The 27927-nt window shown below is 45.1% G+C and overlaps 1 protein-coding gene across 1 annotated transcript; it reads left to right on the plus strand.

Moving 5' to 3' along the window:
- The first annotated feature begins 854 nt into the window (after positions 1–854).
- Positions 855–27176, plus strand: NANS (N-acetylneuraminate synthase). Its single transcript, XM_022600119.3, has 6 exons — positions 855–1053; positions 9114–9329; positions 21207–21306; positions 22113–22267; positions 24902–25168; positions 26946–27176. The coding sequence occupies exons 1-6, from the start codon at positions 922–924 to the stop codon at positions 27153–27155; spliced, it is 1080 nt and encodes a 359-aa protein (XP_022455827.1). The 5' UTR covers positions 855–921; the 3' UTR covers positions 27156–27176.
- Positions 27177–27927: the final 751 nt, after the last annotated feature.

Raw genomic sequence — 27927 nt, forward strand, 5'->3', positions numbered from 1 at the left:
GACGCGCAGGCTCAGCGTCCATGGCTCACGGGCCTAGCCGTTCCAGGGAAGCCCTCAGTGACCTTTTTGAACTTGTTGCCTCTCGTATAATAGGACTGGCAACCACTTTTTTTTTTTTTTTTGCAGTATGTAGGCCTCTCACTCCTGCGGCCTCTCCCGCTGTGGAGCACGGGCTCCGAACGCGCAGGCCCAACGGCCATGGCTCACGGGCCCAGCCGCTCCGCGGCACGCGGGATCCTCCCGGACCGGGGCACGAACTCGCGTCCCCTGCACCGGCAGGCGAACTCCCAACCACTGCGCCACCAGGGAAGCCTGGCAACCACTTATTGAAAGTTTATTACAGGCCAAGTACTGTGATTAGGGTGTTCTATACATCATCTCACGAACCTTAAGAGGTGGGGTCTTTATAATTTTCCCATTTCAGAGAAAAGGAAAATAAAACTCAGAAAGACTAAGGTATTCAGGATCAAGAGCTGGTTAGTGGCATGGGCTGGGCTCGAACCAGCTCTGTAATTCTAACTCCAGAATCTGTTTTTTCCATTACACTGTAGGGCGCGCACTCTCTCCACGCCGAAGGCACCCAGCCGTCAGCCTCCTTCGGGGAATGTCTGCTCACGGGTAAACGCAGGGACCCCACAACCACCAGAGTCTGTGAGCCACAAGCCCAGCTCCCGAGAAGCGCGCGCGGCTTCCTCTTCCCGCCGCACCTCTCCCCTAGAGGGTGGCTCGGCCCCCTGACCTGATTGGCTGTCTGGAGCGAGGCGGCGCTCGAGGATTGGCTGCGCGGTGGTCGCGGGCTGACGTGGCGGGGCCGGTGTGTGGGCTCTGCTGGGCTGCTGACCGAAACGACCAAGGCGGCGGCGGCGGCGGCGGCGGCGGCACCGTGACGGGTGGTGTGGCACGGAAGCGCGAGCCGCTGCCATGCCGCTGGAGCTGGAGCTGTGTCCCGGGCGCTGGGTGGGCGGGCAGCACCCATGCTTCATCATTGCCGAGATCGGCCAGAACCACCAGGGCGACCTGGACGTGGCCAAGCGCATGATCCGCATGGCCAAGGTGAGGGGACTGTCTAGAGTACTCGGGCGCCGAGCGGGGGGCGGGGCCTGGGGAAGACCGGCCTGGGCAAGGGTGGGGCAGGGCTGCGCAGAGCTGGGGCCATCCTTCCTCTGCCTCTCGGTGCCCTACGTCCGGCCTGCCGTCCAACTCGCCGGATCCATTTCCAAACGTTTCGAATCCTCTTCATCCCTCCGCCACCATCCTGATTTGTTTGCATTACTGCATCTGCGCCCCCCACCCCCTTACTCCCAGCTCTCTCGCTCCCTTCTGGTGGCAGAATGATCTTTCTGAAACACAGATTTGATCAGCCGCCTGGCACCTTCAGTGGCTTCCCACTGCCAGCGGGTAGAGTCGAAACCCTTTAATAAAGCCTTCAAGACCTTAATGATCTGGCCCCTTCTTGCCTTTTTTTTTTTTTTTTATCTCTGACATCTTCCAGCGACAGTGAATTACTTCCAGGAAGTTCCTGAAATTTGCTGTTGTCTCTCTCACCTGCCATTCCTTGTACTTACCTACCTCATAGAGTTGTGAGGATCAAATGAGATAACTCGTATAAAGATCTTAGTAGAGTACTTGGCAAATAGGACTCAATACATGTTGGTTGTTAGTGATATGATGTTAATGAACATTTATGATCCCTCTCTGGATACTTTCTCCAATCCCTACCTGCAAAGCTGGGCTCCTGTAATTGTTCCCATCGAATTGTATTGTCACTGTCTGTTTAAACTTCTCTCTCTGTTAGACTGTGAGCCCTCTGAAGGGGAGGGCTGTCACGTTCTTCATTGTGACCCCGGGCCCCACAATAAGTCTGCGCTGTGATTCCTTGGTTTAGCGATAGCTCACTCCATCTTTTTTCCTTTCACTTCCCTTCAGTCAGTGCTGTTCACACAGTCATTCATGATTAGGTTTTCTGTTACTCCTTCAGGACTAACTCTTATTACTCCTTCAGGACTAGCTTTTATGGAAGCCTACTGAATCATAAAAATACTTTTATTTTTAAATTTTATTTACTTTTTCATTGAAGTATAATTGATTTGCAATAACATTGGTTTCAGATGTACAACATAATGATTCAATATTTTTATAGATTATACTCCATTTAAAGTTACTGCAAAATAATGGCTATATTGCCCTGTGCTGTACAATACATCCTTGTTGCTTATTTATTTTATACATAGTAGATGGTGCTTCTTAATCCCCCACTCCTATCTTACCTCTCCCCCTTACTTCTCCCCACTGGTAACCATTAGTTTGTTCTCTAGATCTGTGAGTCTATTTGCAACCTAAGTGTCCGTCAACAGACGAATGGATAAAGAAGATGTGGTTGATATACACAATGGAATATTATTCAAGCATAAAAAAGAATGAAATTCTGCCATTTACAACAATGTGGGTGGACCTGGAGGATATTATGCTTAGTGAAATAAGTCAGAGAAAAACAAATACTCTATGTTATCACTTACGAAATCTAAAAAATAAAATACCTTTAAAGAGTAACAATTGCTAACATTTTTGAATGCTTTCTGGGCCAAGTGCTTTAAATGCACCATCTCATTTAATTCCTACAACAACACAGTGGAATAGATGCTGTTGGTTTCATTTTAAAGGCTCAGAGAAGATCAGTGGCTTGTCTGAGGGCCCACAGCTAGTAATTCATGTATTTCAGAGCTTTGCTCTTAGACACAGGGCTCCAGCCTTTGTACTGTAACATTGTTTTCTAGGGGGAGACTTTGGCTCTTAATTTAGGAAACAACCTTATTTTGGAGGTGTCAACTCTGAATGCTGAAGTTGGAAAAATACCTAGAAATAGTGAAGCCATAGAAACAAAGTAATAGTGGTTTTTTTTCTTCTTCCTGTTTAATTGTGAAGGATAGTTTTCCCCGGGGGAGGAGAATGAAGAGTTTGAGGTTGTGTTATAGTGGAAAGCGCGCTGGACTGGAGTCATGATACCATTTACTAGCTGAATAATCTTGGGCAGCTGGATAATCTTGGACTTTTCCTCTCTAAGCTTCAGTTTCACTTGTTTTATAATATGTATGTATCTTTATCTTTAAACTTAAAGCAATGGAATCTTTTGAAATCCTTACATTTTAGGATTTTTTTTTCTTGCCAAATGGAGTCACATTTCCAAGTTTAGTTATGCAGAGTATATTATGTACAAGCTGGCTTGTTCATGTACCAAATCTGTTTACAATATTAAAAGTTGAGTTCTGTCAACTTGGAAAAAATCGCACAGTATAAGAGCTGTGAGTTGAGTTTATTCAGTGTCATACTGAGTTTATTCAGTGTCATAACCAGGGAGACAGCCTCTGAGAAACTGTTCTGAAGAGGTGAGGAGGGAGGTAAGTATATATGTGATTTTGATGAAGGGAACCTGTAATCAACCACACATCTCTGTGGAAGGTTGCTGCTAGTCACGAGGAACAGATATCTTAATTAATGGTTTTAGTGCTTTTCTAAGTATGGGAAGATTCAAGAATCCAGGTTCATAAAAAATTTCTCCTACAAATACTTAACTGTCTAAAGGGCTGTTCTGCCAGTTTTCCTGGAGCACAGAGAGCCTCATTCCTGATCTCTACCCTAAATTACTTTCAGGATATGTTGAAGGTCAGCAGCTGCAGTGGGTAGTGAGTTAATTCTTGTAGAACCAGGTGGCAAGTGACCTTCTTTAATTGGCAGTTCATTCAATTGTTGACCAAAATAAAAATGCGCAACAGAAGAGTTGTGAGCTAAGTTTTATAGTGAGGACTATAGCCCAGGATACAGTCTCTCAGTAGATCTGAGAAACTGCTCCAAAGAGGTAGGGGAGAAGCCAGTATATATATGGATTTTTTGGCTAGGAAATACATGTAATCAAGCATGAATCTTGGTAAAAAAAAAGTACTGCTAATCACAAAGAACAAATATCTCAAGTTAATGATTTTAGTGCTTTTCTATATACAGGCAAATGCAAGAATCTGGGATCATTAAAATTTTTCCTGAGACATGCATGTTAGCTATCTGGGGGCTTTTTTTTTTTTTTTAACATCTTTATTGGAGTATAATTGCTTTACAGTTGTGTGTTAGTTTCTGCTGTATAACAAAGTGAATCAGCTATACATAAACATATATCCCCATATCTCCTCCCTCTTGCGTCTCCCTCCCACCTTCCCTATCCCACCCCTCTAGGTGGACACAAAGCACCGAGCTGATCTCCCTGTGCTATGTGGCTGCTTCCCACTAGCTATCTATTTACATTTGGTAGTGTATATAGGTCCACAGCATGCTCTCACTTCGTCCCAGCTTACCCTTCCCCCTCCCCATGTCCTCAAGTCCATTCTCTACATCTGTGTCTTTATTCCCGTCCTGCCCCTAGGTTCTTTAGAACCAATTTTTTTTTTATATTCCATATATATGCGTTAGCACACGGTATTTGTTTTTCTCTTTCTGATTTACTTCACTCTGTTTGACAGTCTCTAGGTCCATCCACCTTACTACAAATAACTCAATTTCGTTTCTTTTTATGGCTGAGTAATATTCCATTGTATATATGTGCCACATCTTCTTTATGCATTCATCTGTTGATGGACACATAGGTTGCTTCCATGTCCTGGCTATTGTAAATAGAGCTGCAATGAACATTGTGGTACATGACGCTTTTTGAATTATGGTTTTCTCAGGGTATATGCCCAGTAGTGGGATCGCTGGGTCGTATGGTAGTTCTATTTTTAGTTTTCTAAGGAACCTCCATACTGTTCTCCATAGTGGCTGTATCAATTTACATTCCCACCAACAGTGCAAGAGGGTTCCCTTTTCTCCACACCCTCTCCAGCATTTGTTGTTTGTAGATATTTTGATGATGGCCATTCTGACTGGTGTGAGGTGATGCCTCATTGTAGTTTTGATTTGCATTTCTCTAATGATCAGTGATGTTGAGCATCCTTTCATGTGTTTGTTGGCAATCTGTATATCTTCTTTGGAGAAATGTCTATTTAGGTCTTCTGTGCATTTTTGGACTGGGTTGTTTGTTTTTTTGATATTGAGCTGCATGAGCTGCTTGTAAATTTTGGAGATTAATCCTTTGTCAGTTGCTTCGTTTGCAGCTATTTTCTCCCATTCTGAGGGTTGTCTTTTGGTCTTGTTTATGGTTTCCTTTGCTGTGCAAAAGCTTTTAAGTTTCATTAGGTCCCATTTGTTTATTTTTGTTTTTATTTTCATTTCTCTAGGAGGTGGGTCAAAAAGGACCTTGCTGTGATGTATGTAATAGAGTGTTCTGCCTGTGTTTTCCTCTAAGAGTTTTATAGTGTCTGGCCTTACATTTAGGTCTTTAATCCATTTTGAATTTATTTTTGTGTATGGAATTAGGGAGTGTTCTAATTTCATTCTTTTACATGTAGCTGTCCAGTTTTCCCAGCACCACTTATTGAAGAGGCTGTCTTTTCTTCATTGTATATTCTTGCCTGCTTTATCAAAGATAAGGTGACCATATGTGTGTGGGTTTATCTCTGGGCTTTCTATCCTGTTCCATTGATCTATATTTCTGTTTTTGTGCCAGTACCATATTGTCTTGATTACTGTAGCTTTGTAGTATAGTCTGAAGTCAGGGAGCCTGATTCCTCCAGCTCTGTTTTTCTTTCTAAAGATTGCTTTGGCTATTCGGGGTCTTTTGTGTTTCCATACAAATTGTGAAATTTTTTGTTCTAGTTCTGTGAAAAATGCCATTGGTAATTTGATAGGGATTGCACTGAATCTGTAGATTGCTTTGGGTAGTATAGTCATTTTCACAATGTTGACTCTTCCAATCCAAGAACATGGTATATCTCTCCATCTGTTTGTATCATCTTTAATTTTTTTCTTCAGTGTCTTATAATTTTCTGCATACAGGTCTTTTGTCTCCTTAGGTAGGTTTATACCTAGGTATTTAATTCTTTTTGTTGCAATGGTAAATTGAAGTGTTTCCTTAATTTCTCTTTCAGATTTTTCGTCATTAGTGTATAGGAATGCAAGAGATTTCTGTGCATTAATTTTGTATCCTGCTACCTTACCAAATTCATTGATTAGCTCTAGTAGTTTTCTGGTAGCATCTTTGGGATCCTCTATGTATAGTATCATGTCATCTGCAAACAGTGACAGTTTTACTTCTTCTTTTCCAATTTGGATTCCTTTCATTTCTTTTTCTTCTCTGAGTGCTGTGGCTGAAACTTCCAAAACTATGTTGAATAATAGTGGTGAGAGAGGGCAACCTTGTCTTGTACCTGATCTTAGTGGAAATGGTTTCAATGTTTCACCATTGAGAACGATGTTGGCTGTGGGGTTGTCATATATGGCCTTTATTATGTTGAGGTAAGTTCCCTCTATGCCTACTTTCGGGAGAGTTTTTATCATAAATGGGCGTTGTTTTGTCAAAAGCTTTTTCTGCATCTATTGAGAAGATCATACAGTTTTTCTCCTTCAATTTGTTAATATGGTTTATCACATTGATTGATTTGTATATATTGAAGAATCCTTGCATCCCTGGGGTAAACCCCACTTAATCATGGTGTATGATCCTTTTGATGTGCTGTTGGATTCTGTTTGCTAGTACTTTGTTAAGGATTTTTGCATCTATGTTCATCAGTGATATTGGCCTGTAATTTTCTTTCTTTGTGACATCTTTGTCTGGTTTGGTATCAGGGTGATGGTGGCCTTGTAGAATGAGTTTGGGAGTGTTCCTCCCTCTGCTATATTTTGGAAGAGTTTGAGAGGATAGGTGTTAGCTCTTCTCTAAATGTTGGATAGAATTTGCCTGTGAAGCCATCTGGTCCTGGGCTTTTTTTTTGGAAGATTTTTTTTTTTTTTCGGTACGTGGGCCTCTCACTGTTGTGGCCTCTCCCGTTCCGGAGCACAGGCTCCAGACGCGCAGGCTCAGCGGCCATGGCTCACGGGCCCAGCCGCTCCGCAGTACGTGGGGTCTTCCCGGACCAGGGCACGAACCCATGTCCCCTGCATCGGCAGGCGGACTCTCAACCACTGCGCCACCAGGGAAGCCCTGGAAGATTTTTAATCACAGTTTCAGTTTCTGTGCTTGTGATTGGTCTGTTTATATTTTCTATTTCTTCCTGGTTCAGTCTCAGGAGGTTGTGCTTTTCTAAGAATGTGTCCATTTCTTCCAGTTAGTCCATTTTATTGGCATATAGTTGCTTATAGTAATCTCTCCTGATCCTTTGTATTTCTGCAGTGTCAGTTGTTACTTCTCCTTTTTCATTTCTAATTCTATTGATTTGAGTCTTCTCCCTTTTTTTCTTGATGAGTCTGGCTAGTGGTTTATCAATTTCATTTATCTTCTCAAAGAACCAGCTTTTAGTTTTATTGATCTTAGCTATTATTTCCTTCATTTCTTTTTCATTTATTTCTGATCTGATCTTTATGATTTCTTTCCTTCTGCTAACTTCGGGTTTTTTTTGTTCTTCTTTCTCTAATTGCTTTAGGTATAAGGTTAGGTTGTTTATTTGAGATGTTTCTTGTTTCTTGAGGTAGGATTGTATTGCTATAAACGTCCCTCTTAGAATTGCTTTTGCTGCATCCCATAGCTTTTAGGTCGTCGTGTTTTCATTGTCATTTGTTTCTAGGTATTTTTTGATTTCCTCTTTGATTTCTTCAGTGATCACTTCGTTATTAAGTAGTGTATTGTTTAGCCTCCATGTGTTTGTATTTTTTCCTGTAATTGACATCTAGCCTCATAGTGTTGTGGTTGGAAAAGATACTTGATATGATTTCAATTTTCTTAAATTTACCAAGGCTTGATTTGTGACCCAAGATATGATCTATCCTGGAGAATGTTCCATGAGCACTTGAGAAGAAAGTGTATTCTGTTGTGTTCGGATGGAATGTCCTATAAATATCAATTAAGTCCATCTTGTTTAATGTATCATTTAAGGCTTGTGTTTCCTTATTTATTTTCATTTTGGATGATCTGTCCATTGGTGAAAGTGGGGTGTTAAAGTCCCCTAGTATGATTGTGTTACTGTCGATTTCCCCTTTTATGGCTGTTAGCATTTGCCTTATGTATTGAGGTGCTCCTATGTTGGGTGCATAAATATTTACAATTGTTATATCTTCTTCTTGGATTGATCCTTTGGTGATTATGTAGTGTCCTTCTTTGTCTTTTGTAATCGTCTTTATTTTAAAGTCCATTTTGCCTGATATGAGAATTGCTACTGCAGCTTTCTTTTGATTTCCATTTGCATGGAATATCTTTTGCCATCCCCTCACTTTCAGTCTGTATGTGTCCCTAGGTCTGAAGTGGGTCCCTTGTAGACAGCAAATATACAGGTGTTGTTTTTGTATCCATTCAGCCAGTCTATGTCTTTTGGTTAGAGCATTTAATCCATTTACATTCAAGGTAGTTATTGATATGTGTGTTCCTATTACCATTTTCTTAACTGTTTTGGGTTTATTATTGTAGGTCCTTTCCTTCTCTTGTGTTTCCTGCCTAGAGAACTTCCTTTAGAATTTGTTGTAAAGCTGGTTTGGTGGTGCTGAATTCTCTTAGCTTTTGCTTGTCTGTAAAGGTTTTAATTTCTCTGTTGAATCTGAATGAGATTCTTGCTGGGTTGAGTAATCTTGGTTGTATGTTTTTCTCTTTCGTCACTTTAAATATGTCCTGCCACTCCCTTCTGGTTTGCAGAGTTTCTGCTGAAGATCAGCTGTTAACCTTATGGAGATTCTCTTGTATGTTATTTGTTGCTTTTCCCTTGCTGCTTTTAATATTTTTTCTTTGTATTTAATTTTTTTTTTTCGGCGGTACGCGGGCCTCTCACCGTTGTGGCCTCTCCTGTTGCGGAGCACAGGCTCTGGACGCGCAGGCTCAGCGGCCATGGCTCATGGGCCCAGCCGCTCCGCGGCATGTGGGATCCTCCCGGACTGGGGCACGAACCCGTGTCCCCTGCATCGGCAGGCAGACTCTCAACCACTGCGCCACCAGTGGAGCCCCCCGATGTTAGTTTTAAAGATAATAATTTCATAGCAGTTGCCCCAACACTTCTCTTGTCTCTCAGAATCTGTGCAGGGTCATTAAAGGAGCCCCCTAATGTGTGTTGCAGGAGTGTGGCGCTGACTGTGCCAAGTTCCAGAAGAGTGAGCTGGAGTATAAGTTTAATCGGAAAGCCTTGGAGAGGCCGTATACTTCGAAGCATTCCTGGGGGAAGACGTACGGGGAGCACAAACGCCACCTGGAATTCAGCCATGCCCAGTACAAGGAGCTGCAGAAGTATGCCGAGGAGGTTGGCATCTTCTTCACTGCCTCCGGCATGGATGAGGTGAGCCCTCTGCCACGCTGCTATTTGCCATTTTAGCAGACCTAGGGGACATCAGGTAGCCCTGTGGCTTTGGCTTAGAGCCAGCTCCAGCCCTTGCTCCCTTTAGACTTTTTTGTGCTTTCTGGACCTAGAGTTCCCCATAGCATTAACAAGATAAATGCCCAGCTAAACAGGAGGCCAGGGAGATCAGAGGCCCAGTGATGCAGGGAACCATAGTTTTCAAAGCAGGCTGTCTCTGGGAGTAGGGGCCAGCCACCCTGGAACCCCAGAGTCCCTCAAGCCTATGGAAGATGCCACACTGGGCCAGTTTTCTCCCAGTGGAAAGTGGCCTGGACTCAGGAAACCTCAGTTCTGACAGGAGTCCTCCCCTTGCTGAGTGGCCGTGGCTTATCTGGGTGAGGTGGCATTGCATGATTCAGAAGGCAGTGGCACACAGGATGGCCATGCTGACATACTGGAAGAGTCCAGCTGGTGCCAGGTCTTGGGTCCCATCTGCTCTGTAACCTTCCTCAAGACTCCTTTACGTGCTCTTTTTTCAAATATAAAAAATTTTTTTAATTATAAAAATTATACAATGTCACAGAAAGTTTAGAAAACAGAAAAAAGGGAGAAAAACTGACCCATAATCTCTATATGGCAGCTCTTTTTTTTTTTTAATCAGTTAATTAATTAATTTATTTTTGGCTGTGTTGGGTCTTTGTTGCCGCAGGCGGGCTTTCTCTAGTTGCGGCAAGTGGGGGCTACTCTTGTTGCGGCGCGCAGGCTTCACATTGCAGTGGCTTCTCTTGTTGCGGAGCACTGGCTCTAGGCACGCAGGCTTCAGTAGTTGTGGCACACAGGCTCAGTAGTTGTGGCTCGCGGGCTCTAGAGCGCAGGCTCAGTAGTTGTGGCGCACGGGCTTAGTTGCTCCGCAGCATGTGGGATCTTCCTGGACCAGGGCTGGAACCCGTGTCCCCTGCATTGGCAGGCAGTTTCTTAACCACTGTGCCACCAGGGAAGTCCCTGGCAGCTCTCTTTATATATTTCCTCCTAGAGTTGTTGTATATGCATATTTTATTGCCTAGTTGTTATATTTGTGAATGTTTAGTTCCGGGCATGCTTTTCCCAGTTAACATTATCTGCAGCTTTTACCCATATCTTGTTTTTTTTTTTTTCTCAGCTTTATTGAGATATAATTGACATGTAGCTCTCCATATCTTGTGCTGAAAGTTATTAATGGTGGTGTAGTATTTCTTTTGAGGATTTATAATGTATGTAACCATTTCTTTATGTTTGAACATGAGGTTATGTTTTTACTTTCAGTTTTTTGTGCTTATAAATAATGCTGAGATGACCATCTTCTTTTCTGTGTTTTGAATTGTTTCCTTAGGATAGCTTTGCAGTAATGGATCATTAGATGAAACAACATTTTAAAGGCTCTTGAAACACTTAGGATTCTTTTAGTCAACTAGAATATTTGAAGGGAGCCCAGTTCCTTCTCTAGGCCTCTGACCTTTTGTGTCACTATTCCAACTCTAAGATATGTCTGTAAATTGAGTCAAAAGAAACATAACTCTAGCCTAAACCATTGGTAGTTTAAAAAAGGGGGGGAAGCAGAGAACCTAGGTGTCTGTGAAACTTGACAAGTCCAGGCTTCAGTTCCGTAACCCGCTTACAGTAATATTCCTACTATGCCCCATTTTGCAGATGAAGAAATGGAGACTCAGAAGGGCCAGGAAGTTTGTACAGTGTCACACAGCTGGGAAATGGGTCTTGAGGGCAGATCTGACGCCTAGTGCAGTGTGCTTTCTGCGGTCCCTCAGCTGCCACCTGGCCGTCCGTCCAGGTGTGTGTGGCTTCCCAAAGCTCAGGAGAGCCTTTGGGCTTCCCCCCTGCTCTTCACCACTCTCGATGTTGGTGGCTGGAGAGTCTTTGGGCCCAAGAGATGCCCTGGGGAAAAGGGGACATATTTTTAGGAAAACCTATCTAAAGTGGTTACTGGGCATTTTTCTGATCCCATCTTAAATAGTACCTCCTCAGGAAATTCTTCCTGTGCCCCTGCTTGGTTCAGGCCCGTCCTTCTGTTGTGTTCTCTTGGTTTTCTTTTTTTAAAATTTATTTATTTATTTATTTATTTATTTTTGGCTGCATTGGGTCTTCGTTGCTGCGTGCGGGCTTTCTCTAGTTGCGGTGAGCAGGGACTACTCTTCGTTCTCATTGTGGTGGCTTCTCTTGTTGCAGAGCATGGGCTCTAGGCGCACGGGCTTCAGTAGTTGTGGCTCGCAGACTCCACAGTACAGGCTCAGTAGTTGGGGCGCACGGGCTTAGTTGCTCCGCGGCATGTGGGATCTTCCCGGACCAGGGCTCGAACCTATGTCCCCTGCATTGGCTGGCAGACTCCCAACCACTGCACCACCAGGGAAGTCCTGTCTCTCGATTTTCTTTACTTCCGTAATTACCGCTAACTATTGCTCCTTTCCACCAGGCTGTTAACACCACAGCATCCCCAGTGCCTGGAACATAGTAGGTGCTCGGGAGATGTTTGTTGAGTGAATAAGTAAATAAGTGAGCCAAACAAAAGAGAGGGTTGATGGTTTTTATCAGATCCTTAAGGGATCTATAAATCAAAAATGTTAGACAAAAAAGATTGTGGGCTTTGGGATCTGAAAGACTTGGGTGTTTTTTCTGGTCTTGCTATTAACTAGCTGAGTGATTAAAAGTAAGAATCTTCAAAAAAAAAAAAAAAAAGTAAGAATCTTCAACGTTTCTTGAGTGTTTATGATCTGCCAGGTTCTGTGCTAGGTATTTTAAATGTATCAGCTCATTTACTCCTCTTAACAACCCCTTGAGATAGGACAGTTATTATTCCCACTTTACAGATGAGGACGCTAGAGCACGGAGCGGGTTAGCTGTCAGTAGCTGTTGATCAGCAGAGGCTGATTCCAACCTAGGCGACTCCAGAGCCTGCCCTCCTGACCATACTCTTCTTGCATCTCTCGGGCCTGTTTCCTCATAGGTAAAGGGCAAGGGGGTGGATTAAAAATACCCAGAAGTGGACTTCCTTGGTGGCGCAGCGGTTACGAATCCGCCTGCCCATGCAGGGGACACGGGTTTGAGCCTTGGTTCGGGAAGATCCCACATGCCGCGGAGCAACTAAGCCCATGCGCCACAACTACTGAGCCTGCGTTCTAGAGCTCGCGAGCCACAACTACCGAGCCTGCATGCCACAACTACTGAAGCCCACGTGCCTAGAGCCCATGCTCCGCAACAAGAGAAGCCACCACACTGAGTAGCTCACGCACCGCAACGAAGCGTAGCCCCAGTTCACCACAACTGGAGAAAGCCCGCGTGCACCAACGAAGACCCAATGCAGCCAAAAATAAATAAATAAATTTATTTTTAAAATAAATAAATAAAAGTAAAAATACCCAGGAGGTAGGCTTGACCTGAGGAGCATGGACACCCTCATGAACCCAGGTCCTGGCACAATGTTGACCCATAGTCCATGCTTAGGAAATAGCTTGATAGGAAGGTCATGCCCAAGAAATGACAGTTTTCATTCCGTGCTTGTTTCATGTACTGTGGGTTCAGAACCTTTGGGGATTGCTCTTTGGTAACTGCCTGTAGGGCTCATTCACTCAGGGACAGCTAAATCTTAGTCCTTGGAGAGGGCTGGCTTGGGTTCAAGAAACTGATTGTTCTTGGGTCAAATGTGAATAGACTTAAAATTCCTGGGTGAAACTTTTGATCTGACCGACTTGGTAACAAGTCAGTAATGAGGCAGATTCGTTTTTTTGTTTTTAATTTTTGGCCACACCTCTCGGCATGCGGGATCTTAGTTCCCCAACCAGGGATCAAACCCGTGCCCCCTGAAGTGGAAGCACAGAGTCTTAACCACTGGACTACCAGGGAAGTCCCTGGAGGTTCATTTTGAGGCAGATTAGTTTTTGCAGGGCCCATAAACAGGCTCTGGAGAGAATTTCCAAGGAAGTGTACAGATGTATTTTGGATCCCTAGTACTGTCTTTGGAATAAGCATTCAGGCATACCTCGAAGATATTGCCAGTTCAATTCCAGACCACCTCAATAAAGTGAATATCTCAATAGAGCAAGTCAAACGAATTTTTTGGTTTCCCAGTGTTTAATTAACAGCTTTATTGACATACTATACAGTTCAATCAATTAAATTGCACAATTCAGTGGTTTTTAGTATATTCACAGAGTTGTGCGACCATCACCACAGTCAATTTAGAACATTTTTATCACCCCAAGAGGAAGAACTATACCCATTAGCAGTCATTGCTCAATTCCCTCAATTCTCCCAGCCCTAGGCAACCTCTAATCTCCTGTCTATCTCTATAGTTTTGCCTCTTTTGGACATTGCATGTAAATAGAATCAGATAATATGTGGTCCTTTGTGTCTGGCTGCTTTCACATGGTAACATTTTTTCAAGGCTCATCTATGTGGTAGCATGTGTCAGTATTTCATTCCTTTTTGTTGCTGAATACCATTCAATTTTATGGATAGACTACATTTTATTTATCCACATCTCAGTTGATGGACATTTGGATTGTTTCCACTTTTTGGCTAGTATGAATAGTATGAGCAATGCTGTCACAAACATCCATGTACATGTTTTATATGAACATATTTTCATTTCTCTTGGGTGTATATACGGTAACTCATGTTTAATTTTTTTCGAGAAACTGCCAGACTGTTTTTCAAAGTGGCTGCACCATTTTACATTCCCACCAGCAATGTATGAGGGTTCCAATTTCTCTACATCCTCACCAACATTTGTTATTACATGTCTTTCTGATTCTAGACATCCTAGTGAGTGTGAAGTGATATCTTATTGTGGTTTTGACTTGCATTTATCTGATGGCTAATGATGTTGAGCATCTTTTCATATGCATATTGGCCATTTGTGTGTCTTCTTTGGAGGAATATCTATTCAGATCGTTTGCCAGTTTTTAAATTGGGTTATTTATCTTTACATATTCCTGATACAAGTCCCTAATCAGAAACATGATTTGCAAAAAATTTTCCCATTCTGTGGGGTATCTTTTCACTTCTTGATGGTGTCCTTTGAAGCACGAACATCTTTAATTTTGATGATGTCCAATTTTTTAGTTTTTTCTTTTATGCTTGTCTATTCTTGTAATTTAAACATTTCTCAGTTTTAAACCACAATGTGATATCACTGCACAACTATCAGTATGGCTAAAGGCTAAAATAAAAAGTGATGGGACTTCCCTGGTGGCGCAATGGACAGGAGTCCGCCTGCTAATGCAGGGGACACGTGTTCGATCTCTGGTCCGGGAAGATCCCACATGCCGTGGAACAACTAAGCCCGCACGCCACAACTACTGAAGCCCACGTGCACCTAGAGCCGGTGCTCTACAGCAAGAGAAGCCACCGCAAGGAGAAGCCAGAGCACCGCAACCGAGAGTAGCCCCTGCTCGCCACAACTAGAGAAAGCCCACGCGCAGCAACGAAGACCCAACGTAGCCAAAAATAAATAAAATTAAATCTTAAAAAAAAAAAGTGATGATAACACCAAATTGTGGCAAGGATGCAGAGAAAATGGACCTCTCATGCATTGCTGGTGGGAATGTAGAACGGTACATTCTAGAAAATTCTTTCCTTTTTTAAAAACAACTTTATCAAGATATAATTCACATACTGTACGATTCACCCACTTGACGTGTACTGGTAGTTTCTTATAAAACTAGACACGTGCTCATCATGTGACCCACCAGTTGTCATTTGGTAATTTATCCCCAAAGAAATGAAAACCTATGTTCACCCAAAAATCTGTATATGAGTGTCCATAGCAACTTTATTTGTGGTAGCCCCAAACTAGAACCCAAACTTTCTTTAGGGGATGAATCATTAAATAAACTGTAGCGTATCCACACCACGGAATACTACTCAGCAATAAAAAGGAGTGAAAACTGATGGCTGCCACAGCTTGGATGGATCTCAGGGATATTGTGCTGAGTGAAAAAGCTTCTCTCAGAAGGTTGCATACCGTACGGCTCTGCTTATTTAACATTCTCGGAATAACAGAATTATAGAGCTGGAGAGCAGATTAGTGGTCGTCAGGAGTTAGGGAGGGGAGGGCTTGGAGGTTGATGTGGCTATAGAGGGGTAACATGACGGGAGCCTTGTAGTGGTGGCATAACTCCGTATCGGACTGTGGTGGTGGTCCGCGTGAGTCTGGGCACGTGGTAAAATTGCAGAGAATTAGATACGAGCACACTCAGATGGGTACATGTGAAAATGGTGAAATCTGAATGAGATCGGTGGGCTCTATCAACCTTACCCTCCCAGTTGTGATATTACGCTGTAGTTTTGCAAGATGTTACCACTGGGGGGAACTGTAAAGTGTACATAGGTTCTTTCTGTATTATTTCTTACAGCTGCATGTGAAGCTATTAATTATCTCAAAATAAAAAGTTTAAAATCTAAAAGAAAAACCCTTGGTTTAAAAAAAATTTTTTTTTTTTTTTTGTTGCGTTGGGTCTTCGTTGCTGCACGTGGGCTTCTCATTGCGTGTCTTCTCTTGTTGCAGAGCACAGGCTTTAGGTGCACAGGCTTCAGTAGTTGTGGCTCACGGGTCTAGAGTGCAGGCTCAGTAGTTGTGGCACACGGGCTCAGTTGCTTCGCAGCATGTGGGATCTTCCCGGACCAGGGCTCGAACCTGTGTCCCCTGCATTGGCAGGTGGGTTCTTAACCACTGTGCCACCAGGAAAGTCCCTTAACATATTTTAATTCAGTAAATATGAATAGGTAGAACCTGCATAAACAGAAACTCAGTAGAGTCCTCAGTACTAAGAGTGCTCTCTAGCGCAGACTCTGGCTGGATGGGCCCGTGGTGAAGTGTACAGACTCCGGGGTCACATTCTGAGTTTGAATATGGTTTTGCCTGTCATTCCTGCTGAGGCCAGGTGGAGGTTATTTACCTTCTTTGTGCTTCTGTTTCTTCAGCTGAACCCATCTCATAGGGTTGTTATGAGGATTAAATGTGATCACCCATGTAAAGTGCAGCACACAGCCAGCGCTTAGCGATGTTAGTTACGGTTCAGGAAACGGCCTGGGCTGAGGATCGGGACATCCGGGTCCTTGCCCTGCTCTGCTCTGAGTTCATCTCAGTGTGAGCTTGGAAGAGTCCCTTCCCTGCTCTGGGCCTCCATTTCCTTTTGTGTGTGAACAAGCTGCTCTCCAAAGGCTCTCCCTGCTCTGTTGTCCTGAGCCAGCATAGAATCAGAGATAGTGTCACTAAGGTGACTTGGATTTGGGATGAGAACTTTCCTGTCCAGTACACGTTTCCAGGCACCGGAGCTCCCGGATGTGGACTCTGAAGGGGGTGCATCTCCTTGCATCTGCTCAGGAAGTCACTTCTTTAGGTCTTTCACTCCCTGGTAGCTTCGAGGTGGGAATCAGGAGCAGGTGGGAGAAGGAGAGGAACCTGGCTGGGTGTAGGTAGCTGGGGCTGACTCTCCGCAGGTACCCTCTTGGTTTCCCAGGAAGCACTTCTCTTTGGTGTATAAACGCGTGCTCTGCGGACACCCTCTGAGTTCAGGTCCTGGTACTAGCACTTGATCGGTGGGCTTGGGCTGGTCATGTAGCCTCTTAGAGCCACACGTGTCCAATCTGTAAAAACGGGGTAATCAAGATGCCCACCCCAGAGGCTGCAGTGAGGACCCAGTGAGGTGAGTCTAGGAGGTGCAAGATCTGCACCCACTGAATGACAGCTGTTCTGTTGCTTAGAACCCTTTTCTCTGCTTCACACTAACAGGGCAGGGAGGCTCCTCTCTCCTAAGAATGCTGTTTGTTCCCCACTAGTCTCCTGACTGACCTGGGCATAGGCAGTAAGGAGAAATGCATTCTTAAGAGCCTTTGCAAGAGTTAATTTTCTTTGCCGGCCAGGTCCCTTTGCCAAACCAGCAAGTCCTGTCTACCCGGCTGTTGGAGGTGGGTTGGTTCCTTGTTCTGTGTTTACCTGGCAAGTATCTCTGAGTATTTACCCACCCAAACTTCCTCATGGATAGTAGGCATTTATTGAGTGCCGATTTTCTCCACTCTGTGTGCTGTCCTAGGGCATTCTTTGTGTGCTGAGGAAAGGTTAAGGCATGGTGGAACGAACTTTGTGAAGACCAAGAAAACTGCCAGGGCACACGGTCAAAACTGCACGGAGGCATGTGGAACTCGAGTGAAATGAGCAGAGTGTCTTTGGTCAAAATGGAGGGTTCTGTTGAGAAAGCAAATGGGAGCCGTGACATAGAGGTGGCCCCTGGAGACCCATTCCGGCAGAGCTACCCTTCCCTCCCAGCGCCTGCCTCCACGGTGCCCTCTTTCCTCCACCACCTCTGCCACAGGGCACCCCCTGCCTACGTCGTGGTGCACTCTGACAGGGCCACCGGGCTGAGGGCAGGCCCAGCCTTTATGGCTCCGTGCTTCCCCCCTCATCATTTCCTCACCCTGGGCAGCTCTCCAGCACTCCCTGTTCTCCCCAGCTCATCACCATGGATCCAGAAACCAAGGGGAGTGGAAGCAGCTCTAGAAAAATCCCAGCTCCACTCCTGTCGTTTCTGTTACCCCTTAGATCAGCGGGCCCCCAAATTTCTCATGGGACATGATGTGGAAAGGGGGTTCTGTGGACACACGTTGTGGGAAGGGGGTTCCTCATTAATTCATTAATTTAGAATCAAAGCCCCTTCCCCAAATAAATAAGGGCTCTGAGTAGAATAAGTGTGGGAAACACTGTAAAATAGCTAGACAATTGTATTTACTGGGACCCTCTAAGGGAGAGTCTAACAATGCAGCATTTTACCCAAACCAGTTTGCTGGTGGGACCGTTTTCTGTGTGTTTAACCCAGTTGGATGCCCAGGGAGGGTCATACTCAGTTGAGTTCCTTTCAGACAGACTCAGAAAGCCTTTGTGATGTGTGAGGTGGGAGGGAGGAGAAGTTGTGAGACTGCCTGGCTGCACTGTACCCCTAGATGGAAGGAGGACAGACAGCAGCGTGGGCAGGGCTAGAGGAAGCCAGGGAGTCCACAGAGAGAAGGCAGCCACTGGCGCTGACCTAGCCTGAGGGGCCCTGGGCACAGTAATATTGCCTCAGGATGGAAGGCTAGCATCTTCCAGATTACTACGGAAGTTGGCACGTTTGCAGGGATTAATCCAAAATGGCAGTTTTCTTTTTCCTTTTTTTAATGTTTAAAGAATGCTTTCTCTATTTATTTTTAAAATTTTGTTAATTTTTGGCTGCGTTGGGGCTTTGTTGCTGTGCACGAGCTTTCTCTAGTTGCAGCGAGCAGGGGCTACTCTTTGCTGAGGTGTGCGGGCTTCTCATTGTGGTGGTTTCTCTTGTTGCGGAGCACGGGCTCTAGGTGCGTGGGCTTCAGTAGTTGTGGCATGCGAGCTCAGTAGTTGTGGCTCGCGGGCTCTAGAGCGCAGGCTCAGTAGTTGTGGCTCCTGGGCTTAGTTGCTCCGTGGCATGTGGGATCTTCCTGGACCAAGGATTGACAAAATGGCAGTTTTCTAAATGGCCACTAGATGGGGCTGGCTCCCCAGGAGAGCTGCAAAACGAGATGCACCTTTCTCCTCCAGCAGGAATTTCCCCTTTTCCTCACTTGAAAATTGTAGAGCTCCATGCAGATTTTACAATCACTGTAGGTAAGCTTTTTAAAATTTTTTATTGGAGTGTGGTTGCTTTACAATATTGCGTTAGTTTATACTGTACAGCAAAGTGAATCAGCTGTACATATACATATATCCCCTCTTTTTTGGATTTCCTTCTCATTTAGGTCACCACAGAGCATTGAGTAGAGTTCCCTGGGCTATACAGTAGTGTAGGTAAGCTTTTGCAAAGTGAGTTTTCTGCATTTGGCCCCTCGTTGCCCCTGCGCGCTCTGCACCTCTCCTGAGTGGGCTCATCCATCTCTTTATGCCCTTGGGGACTTTTTCATCATGAGCCATGCTCTCACAGAGCATTTTATTTATTTATTTATTTATTTATTTGCGGAACGCGGGCCTCTCACTGCTGTGGCCTCTCCCGTTGCGGAGCACAGGCTCCGGATCAGCGGCCATGGCCCACGGGCCCAGCCGCTCCGCGGCATGTGGGATCCTCCCAGACCGGGGCACGAACCCGTGTACCCTGCATCAGCAGGCAGACCCTCAACCACTGCGCCACCAGGGAAGCCCCTAAACAGAGCATTTTACAGACGAAAACTTAGCATAGGGTTTTCCCTCTTAAAATAGAAAACACTCTTCATCTCACAGATAGAGTGAGAAGGGTGGGAACATTAGACTTTGTTCAAGAAACATATTAAAAACAAATGGTTTTCAGTTCCATCTTAGGGCTGGTTAACAGTACGAGAGATACGTACACAGGAGAGAGTGACATAGAAAACTGTGGAAGGGAAGAGAGAGACGAGGAAGACATAAAGCAGAGGGGGGGAAGGCAGTGGTGGCTTAGCACCTTGGAGGGGAGTGGCGCCTGGGCCATCCTGAGAGGTGTCTCTTAGACCAAGGGGGTTGCCTTCTGCCTTTGAACTGTTCATTGGCTGGTTGGTCACTCTGTATGAATCACCAGCAGCTCTAACCCCTACATTATTAGAGGATTAACATATGAGGAAGGTGATTCTCTGAGTGAGACCAATGATTGGAGTAGCTCATCACCTGCTGGGAAGATGGAAGGGAGCTCAGGCAGTAGTGGGTTGATTTAAAGAACCTGCTAGCAGAATTACCTTCTCATATTGTTCCTTACCACCCCCGAGCCCTTTGGATTTTCATGCTGGTAACCTTGCTACTTGCTACTCAGAGTATGATTCACGGAGCAGTAACAGCAGTGTTACCCAGAACTTACAAGAAATGCAGACTCTCAGGCCCCACTCTAGACCAACAGAATCAGAATTTGCATTTCATTTGCGCAAGATCCATCGCAGGTTCGTGTGCCCGTAATAAAGCGTGAGAAGCACTGACCTAGCTAATCAAGTCTTCCAAACTTACTTCTGAGACTCAGCCAGCATTTTAATAGATGGAACTTAGATATTGGGAAACGTTCCAAGACATTGATTCGCCCTACTTCTGATTTTCAACTTCAATTAAAAAAAAATAGTAATGAAAACAGGAATAGTAATGTAAAATTGTAATTTTACAGCAAATTGAGATTTTACTTTTAAAACTTGTGGTCCACTGATTCCTTCAGCAAGCATTTGCTGACATTTGCCAATTTCCTGAGTGTTATTGATGAATCCCAGGTAAGGATGGTGAAGGGCTCTAGAGAGGTAACTTCAAACAGTGACGTTGTGTCCAAAAAAGTGACTGAGGTTCGTTTTTTCTGTGGGCAGCATAGTTTGAGGTCTGAAAGGGCTTGGGTTTGATGGGCCCCGTCAGCTGTGGATCAGTGTGTCAGGGCTAGGCCATCAAACGCTCCATTTTTTCTATTTTTGTCAAGGATTGAAATGGCCTCTCTTCCGGCTGTTTGGTCCTGAGGAAAGGATAGGGCCTTTGAGGGACTTTAACTTGCTCACTGCCTGCTTTGCTGGGTCAAGATTAGGTCATGACCCTTTTTCGTTTGTTTACTGGGGCTCCAGGCCCCTGGGGAAGGAAGGTCTGGCCAGGGTTCCGATTCTTTTCCAGTTGCTCATAGCCAGTGTGTGCCAGCACGCAATGTTTGTTGGACAAATGGATGGGTGGATATGAATGACGGAATGTTTGAATTTGAATGACATGACATAACAAATCTGTGTCTGCTTTCAAGTTGTTGAGAGAGTCCCTCTTGCTGGGCAAGAGGGGTTTTTCTCTTCATATGTGGCTCCTCGCCTGTCTTCAGGACAGTGACTCTGAACAATCGTGAAAAGGAGCTCCCTTTCGGATTTTTGTAGATGGCAGTTGAGTTTCTGCATGAACTGAATGTTCCATTTTTCAAAGTTGGATCTGGGGACACTAACAACTTCCCTTATCTGGAAAAGACAGCCAAAAAAGGTGAGTGTTTAATTTTTGTCATACATCTGAGTCCAGACCTTCATGTTTTCACCCCGCTAGTAATAACCCACTAAAGGAGTCTCCTGAAGACAGATTTTCCAGTCAGCCTATACTCCCACTTTTTCATGTGCTGACTTGCAAGGAAAGAAATGAAAAATAAGACAGTTTTTTAAAAGAATTTTAAAATTATTTTTAATTTCTAAGAAAATATTTATATAAAATTAAGGATATGACAGTCTGTGTCAGAGTTCTTAGAGGAAGCTCTGACTTTGAAAAGTATTCTGTAGGTATAATATCCAACCTCCACACATCAGAGTCTGTAAAGTGGCTTTACAAGATGAGTGATCTCATCTGATCCTCACGACAATCCTGGGACTGACGCAGGTCATATGATGATGGTGCTTTCTGCTTACTTCACTGACGAGGCATCTGAGAACACACAGCTAGGACATTGGCCGCCCCGGGCCTCACACTCTTGAGTCTGGGGCAGTGCTCACCCTACCACACCATGCAACCTCTTAATCCAATGAGATGCTCATCCTTCTCTAAAGAGTGTGAAATTCCTCTTAATTGGGTTCACTTTGCTGAACAATAATGTTATGGGGGTGAGGGGAGTCTACGTTTCCCGTGGTTGAGAACAGGAACCCACCAGGCTCACCTCTGTTCCCCTACTGTGGCTGGCACAGTGCTTGAGAGATGTTTGCGGGGTTCAGTAGAATGATGAAACCAACAGCAGGGGTGTGCTTAAGGGAGAGTCAGAACCCCTAAAAAGAAAGTGATGATGGTGTTGGTGTTGGGTCCCTCAGGCCGCCCAATGGTCATCTCCAGTGGGATGCAGTCCATGGACACCATGAAGCAAGTCTATCAGATTGTGAAGCCCCTCAACCCCAACTTCTGCTTCCTCCAGTGCACCAGTGCGTACCCGCTCCAGCCCGAGGACGTCAACCTGTGCGTCATCTCGGTGAGCCCGAGGGAGGGCCCTTGTCTGATTGGGCCGTTTGCTGTGGGGAAAATGCGGCCCAAATTCTAACCAGTCTTGACATGCTTCGTAATTCGAACATCCTTTGACGATCTTGCTGTTGCAGAATCAAATTAGAATCAACTATGCAGTTAAGGAGTCAGATACATTCTAAAGATTACAAATTACGTTTTCTTAAAACCAACCTTAATTTCTCTCATTATAAAATTTAAGGGGGAGTCTTCATAATTGTCCATATACATTTTCTTTACCTGTGTGTATTGGCCATCAGTGGTCCGTCTTCTGTGAATCGCTGGCTTTCTTAGTGAGTTGTGGGTTTTTGTAAAATATACATATGATTTACCATCTTAACCATTTTTTGGCGTCCAGTTCAGTGGCATTAAGTACTTTCACACTGTTGTGCTACCATCACCACCATCCATCTGCAGGACTTTTTCATCATCTCAAACTCTATACTCATTAACACTAACTGCCCATTTCCCCTCCCCGAGCCCCTGGCAGCAATCATTCTATTTTGTCTCTATGAATTTGACTACTCTAGGTATCTCAAATAAATGGAACCATACAGTACTTGTCTTTCTGTGTGTCTGCTTTCACTTAGCATAATGTCTTTAGGGTTCATCCATGTTGTAGCATGTGTTAGCATTTCATTCCTTTTTAAGGCTGAAAAATATTCCATTGTATGTATGTACCACATTTTGTTTATCCAGTCATCCGTTGATGGACATTTGGCATGGTTCCACATTTTGGCTATTGTGAATAATGCTGATATGAACATTGGTGTACAAATACACCATTTTTCTCCAAATTGACAAACAAAAAGAAAATTTTGTTTGTCAGTGGGGGAGGCGGAAATGGGCAGTTAAGTGTTAATGAGTATAGAGTTTGACTCTGAGATGATGAAAACGTCCTGGAGATGGATAGTGGTGATGGTAGCACAATAAAACCATTTTGGGATGGTCCCACCTTTTGGCTATTGGGAATAATGCAGATATGAACACTGGTGTATAGAAATCCGTTTTTCTTCATATTGAGTTGTAGGAGACCTTCTTGAATCTTCTGGCTTTTCCTACTTCCAACTCTCTGTTATTTACCAGCTCTCTGATTCTGAGTATCCCTGAGGGCCAGTGTTGTTACAGTGGCAACCTTGAGAGAGCTTTCTCTCTCCCAGCATTTTGTCTGTTCCACTTCAGTCGGTTTACAGATGACGAGGTCCAGTCCTTACCCGGCCTGAGCTCTCACAGCATCCTGGTGGCAAAGCTGGAGTAGAATTCTTTGTCTCTTATTGTCTCGGGCCATCTCTATCAATTCCTCCTGGTAGCTCCCGAAACATAATTAATTGGAAATATATAGGTGTGTAATTATCGTACAAAAAAACATTATAGTAAGAGTAGTGGAATTCTAAATATACACACACACAATCCTGATACTGCAAGTAACCAGTTTTCCTTTTATATTTTTCTTTCATTACCGTATATGACATTCTGCGGTTTTTTTCCCCCCCATGATTATATAAGCCCTTATACATTTTTCTAAAGAGTCTTCATGTTTAACTTAAAAAAAAAAATTAACCTTTTTTGAAATGACACTACTCTCTTTTTAACTAAAGTTTCTCTCTCCCAGTTCTGTAGTCTTTTCTCCATTTCTAGCTCATCTCTAAATCATGTTATTTTTTAAATTTAAACATGGTTTAAAAAAAAAATTCAGCCCTGAAATATATAACATACAAAATGAACATCCTCTGTAATCCCATCCCACAGAGATTACCGTAATTAACAATTTAGTGTGTCTGACGCCAAATATTTTCCTCAGTTTTCTTCCTTTGTGAAGTGTGGTCCCCACATCCCTTCCATCCCCACCTGAGGTATGCTCACATCCTCTCTCTTTAGAGCAGGGCACCATCAGAGTTAAATTGCCAGCCTGCCCCCCAGGCCCAGCCCACCCCTGTCACAGCAGGGTGGGTCCTCTGACCTAGCAACCTGCACTTCTTTGTCCATCACACACCCTTAAGCCTGGTTTTCAAGGCCTTTGCCACTCAGCCATCCTTATCTTCTCTTAATTCCCATCTGGGTCTTTCTGCTGTACTTAAGCTTTCTGGTCACCCTCACTGACAAGGCTCACTCCACTTAGAATGTCTTTCGTCACATCCAGTGAATTATAGATAACCAATTAATTAATTATTTAGCATTCCCACCAAAGGATTGTTTTGAGATTGGGCTGTATGTATTATTGATGGTGATATTTGTGCATATAGCATACTTGCTTTCAGCAGCTCAGGCTAATTAAATGTGACAGATGCTTTTTGAATGGGTTTAGGCATTTGGTTATAGTTCTGTTATTATTCTTCGTGGTTTGCGCAGTGTGTAACATTCTTCAGATGTGTTCCTGATAACAGCAGCCATTATTTTTGAGCATTTACAGTGTGCTGAGTGCCCTCCACAAGTTCATAGCAGCTCCCACCAGGTACTGCTATCCCTGGGAAGGAGAGACTCAGAGAGCCTTGGAGGCTTCCTGGAGCTTACTGGGCCTCAAACTCAGATCTGCCTGACTCTAGAATGTATGCGGAAAGTACCACACTATTTAACTTTTTTTTCCCTCCCTTTTTCTATTTTAAAGGAATATCAGAAGCTCTTTCCTGACATTCCCATAGGGTATTCTGGGCATGAAACAGGTATAGTGATATCTGTGGCTGCAGTGGCTCTGGGGGCCAAGGTCTTGGAGCGTCACATAACTTTGGACAAGACCTGGAAGGGGAGTGACCACTCGGCCTCGCTGGAGCCTGCGGAGCTGGCCGAGCTAGTGCGGTCTGTGCGCCTCGTGGAGAGGGCCCTGGGCTCCCCGACCAAGCAGCTGCTGCCCTGTGAGATGGCCTGCAACGAGAAGGTGGGTTCTTCTGTCCTGCCGGGCGCCACTGTTGAGAGGGGCCTCGTGCGCTTACCTGAGAGGTAGTTGGTACCAGCCCTACCTGAGCCCAGGCCAGTGGAATGATGCAGGGATGTCGCTCGGAGCCTATGAGTTTTTTTGGGTTCATATTAGCAGCGGGAGGAACTGGTTATTTAAGGAACTTCAGCTGTTTCTCTGGTTCCCTGGCATATTACAGTTTTCCATGAAGTCTCTGAAGCCTCTGGCCCCAGCACTCTAGACCCCGGGTAGAAGGGGGTGGTATCTGGGGCCCCTCGTGAGGCACGCGGGTAGGTCAAGTCTGGGGTCCCGTGGAGTAGGTAATCCTTGAGGGACATCCAGGCAGAGGGGCCCCATGAGGCAGTGGGAGGAGGGCCTGTGCTATGTCAAGGCGTCCCTAAGCATGGGAGGCAATGGATGGATGGGGGTGGGGCTTGTCACGCGGTTGGTGGGGGGGTGACGCAAACGTTCCCTCAGGAGCAGTTTGAGCTGTGCAGCATTAACCTTCAGACAGAGGGGACGGGGAGGCCCGCGAGCCCTGCCTGGCACACTGACTATCTGGGCTTCCCGGAAGCCATGGCCTATACCTGGCTCGGCCTCTGAGTCTAGAGCCAGGCGTCCCGGGGCTGCCAGGGAAACAGACACTCCTCAAACGCTGCGGGCTGTCTGGGCCAGAACAAAGATCTAACACCAGGCCTGCTAGAGGAGTGCTCTTTTATCCCAGTGGGGCCTACTTGCTGCCCTCAAATTAAAGATGCATATACACCAGGAAATTAAAATAACAGTAAAAAGAAACAAACTACCTTACACAAGAAAAGGGGAGAGAACTGGCCCAGAAACTGGGAGGAGAGTTATAGCAGTTGAGCACTTAATTTGGTTCTAGCCTTCTGGCTCCCTGGGCAACAGCGAGGTACCAGAGGATGCAGAATCTGATGATCATCCGCCGACAGGCCTTTTGTCCTGGCACAAATTCCAGAACCGATTCCTTGGCCCTTACCTGGAAGATGCAGAGTACTGGACTAGATACTTTGTTGAAAAGCATCTATGGGCAAGACCTAGAAACACTGGTCATGAGCTTCAGGTCTCCTTTGTTCCCCTCACCTGCCCAGCCTATCTGCCTCTTCCTAAGAGGCTCCCTTCCATACTCGGCGTCTGTGCGCCCTCTGTACTGCTATTGTACTGAGCAAGAAGGACACAAGGTTTGTGTCCCTCGAGCAGTGGGCCAGGAGTCAGGAACCCCAGGTTCTCATCTTGGCTCCTCGCAACCTTGGCCAGCTTACCCACCTTCCGTGGACCTCCGTTTCCCCATGTTTAAAATGTGATGCTGAACTGGACGATGACAAAAGCAATCATAATTTTAATTTACTGAGAGCAGTCTATGTTCCAGGTAGGTTACATACATTATTATCACGAATCCTTGTAGTCACCTGACAGGGCAGAGACACTGTTATTTCCCATTTTACAGAGAAACTCAGCCACAGCTTGTACCCAGCTGCCTGGGATTCGGATCTGGCTCTCTTTGGCTACATAACCTGAGTCCTTTATTATAAAGGCCCCTCCTCTGAGTCTCTGAGTCCACCCCACACTGGCCGAGTCCCTGCTGTGTGTGAGATACTGTTCTAGGAACCGAAGGGGGAAAACAGAGTCCCTGCTATCCAGGTAACCTTGTGCAAGAAAACTGATCAGGGACCTTGGGGATAAAGCAACGTGCACTAACTATTTCTGTGAGGCTGGCACTGAGTCTTAATTTTGTCCACAGCTGGGCAAGTCGGTGGTGGCCAAAGTGAAAATTCCGGAAGGCACCATTCTAACACTGGACATGCTCACTGTGAAGGTGGGTGAGCCCAAAGGCTACCCTCCTGAAGATATCTTCAGTCTGGTGGGCAAGAAGGTCCTGATCACTGTGGAAGAAGACGACACCATCATGGAGGAATCGGTAGAAAATCATGGCAAAAAAATCAAGTCGTAAAATAAAGTGCCATTCTCTGAATGCCGGTGCCGTCAGGTGCATTTGGGTGAGGTGGGGCAGGAGTGGTGGTCTCCGGGGATCTGGCTTTCATCCACTCCCCACCCAGAGAGCAGACATTTAGGGGCCAGGCCCTGGGTCAAGCCCGTTGGAGGGATACAGAGAGCAAATATGGGCGGCCTCTGCCTCAGGTTGGCTGGCCCAGAAGGGGCGGTGGGCTCTGAAGCATCTCATCACTGCCCAATGGCAGTGAGGGTGCAGAGGAGTGAGTGCTGGCTGTATGGGCCCTCTCCTTTCAGCCTTCCTTCTTCCTGCCTGCAAAACCAACCCTAATGACCCCAAATATCTCTTCCTTCCAGCTCTCTCTCCTTATCCCCTGCCCGCCCTGGGGTTGAGTCTAGTTAGCTGTATAGCCATCACCAGGCATTAGAGAAGGGGTTGGCCAAAGTGTTTTGCAGGCAGAGGATGCCAAAGCACTCATAGCTCTGAGCAAAGAGAGGGAAATGGCATTTATTCCTTCTTTAAACAAATATGGAGGGCCTACTATGTGCCAGGCCCTGCTTTGGGGCCTGAGGATACTGCAGTGAATCCCCTCCTTATGGGACTTCCATTCAGATGGGGACAGATGCTCCATAAACCAGGAGCACAGTAAAGTAAGCCACAGTACGTCAGAAGGTGACACGTGCAGTGGGGCACGTGAGGGAGCTGGGGAGTGTGGGGCTTGGCGTATTTGCAGCTTGTGGTGACTTGTAAGTATGCTGGCGATGCTGAAATC

Source organism: Delphinapterus leucas, chromosome 6 (genome assembly GCF_059928025.1).
Source record: "Delphinapterus leucas isolate spDelLeu-1000000601 "Yukka" chromosome 6, BTC_Dleu_Yukka2, whole genome shotgun sequence".
NCBI classification, from domain to species: Eukaryota; Metazoa; Chordata; class Mammalia; order Artiodactyla; family Monodontidae; genus Delphinapterus; species Delphinapterus leucas.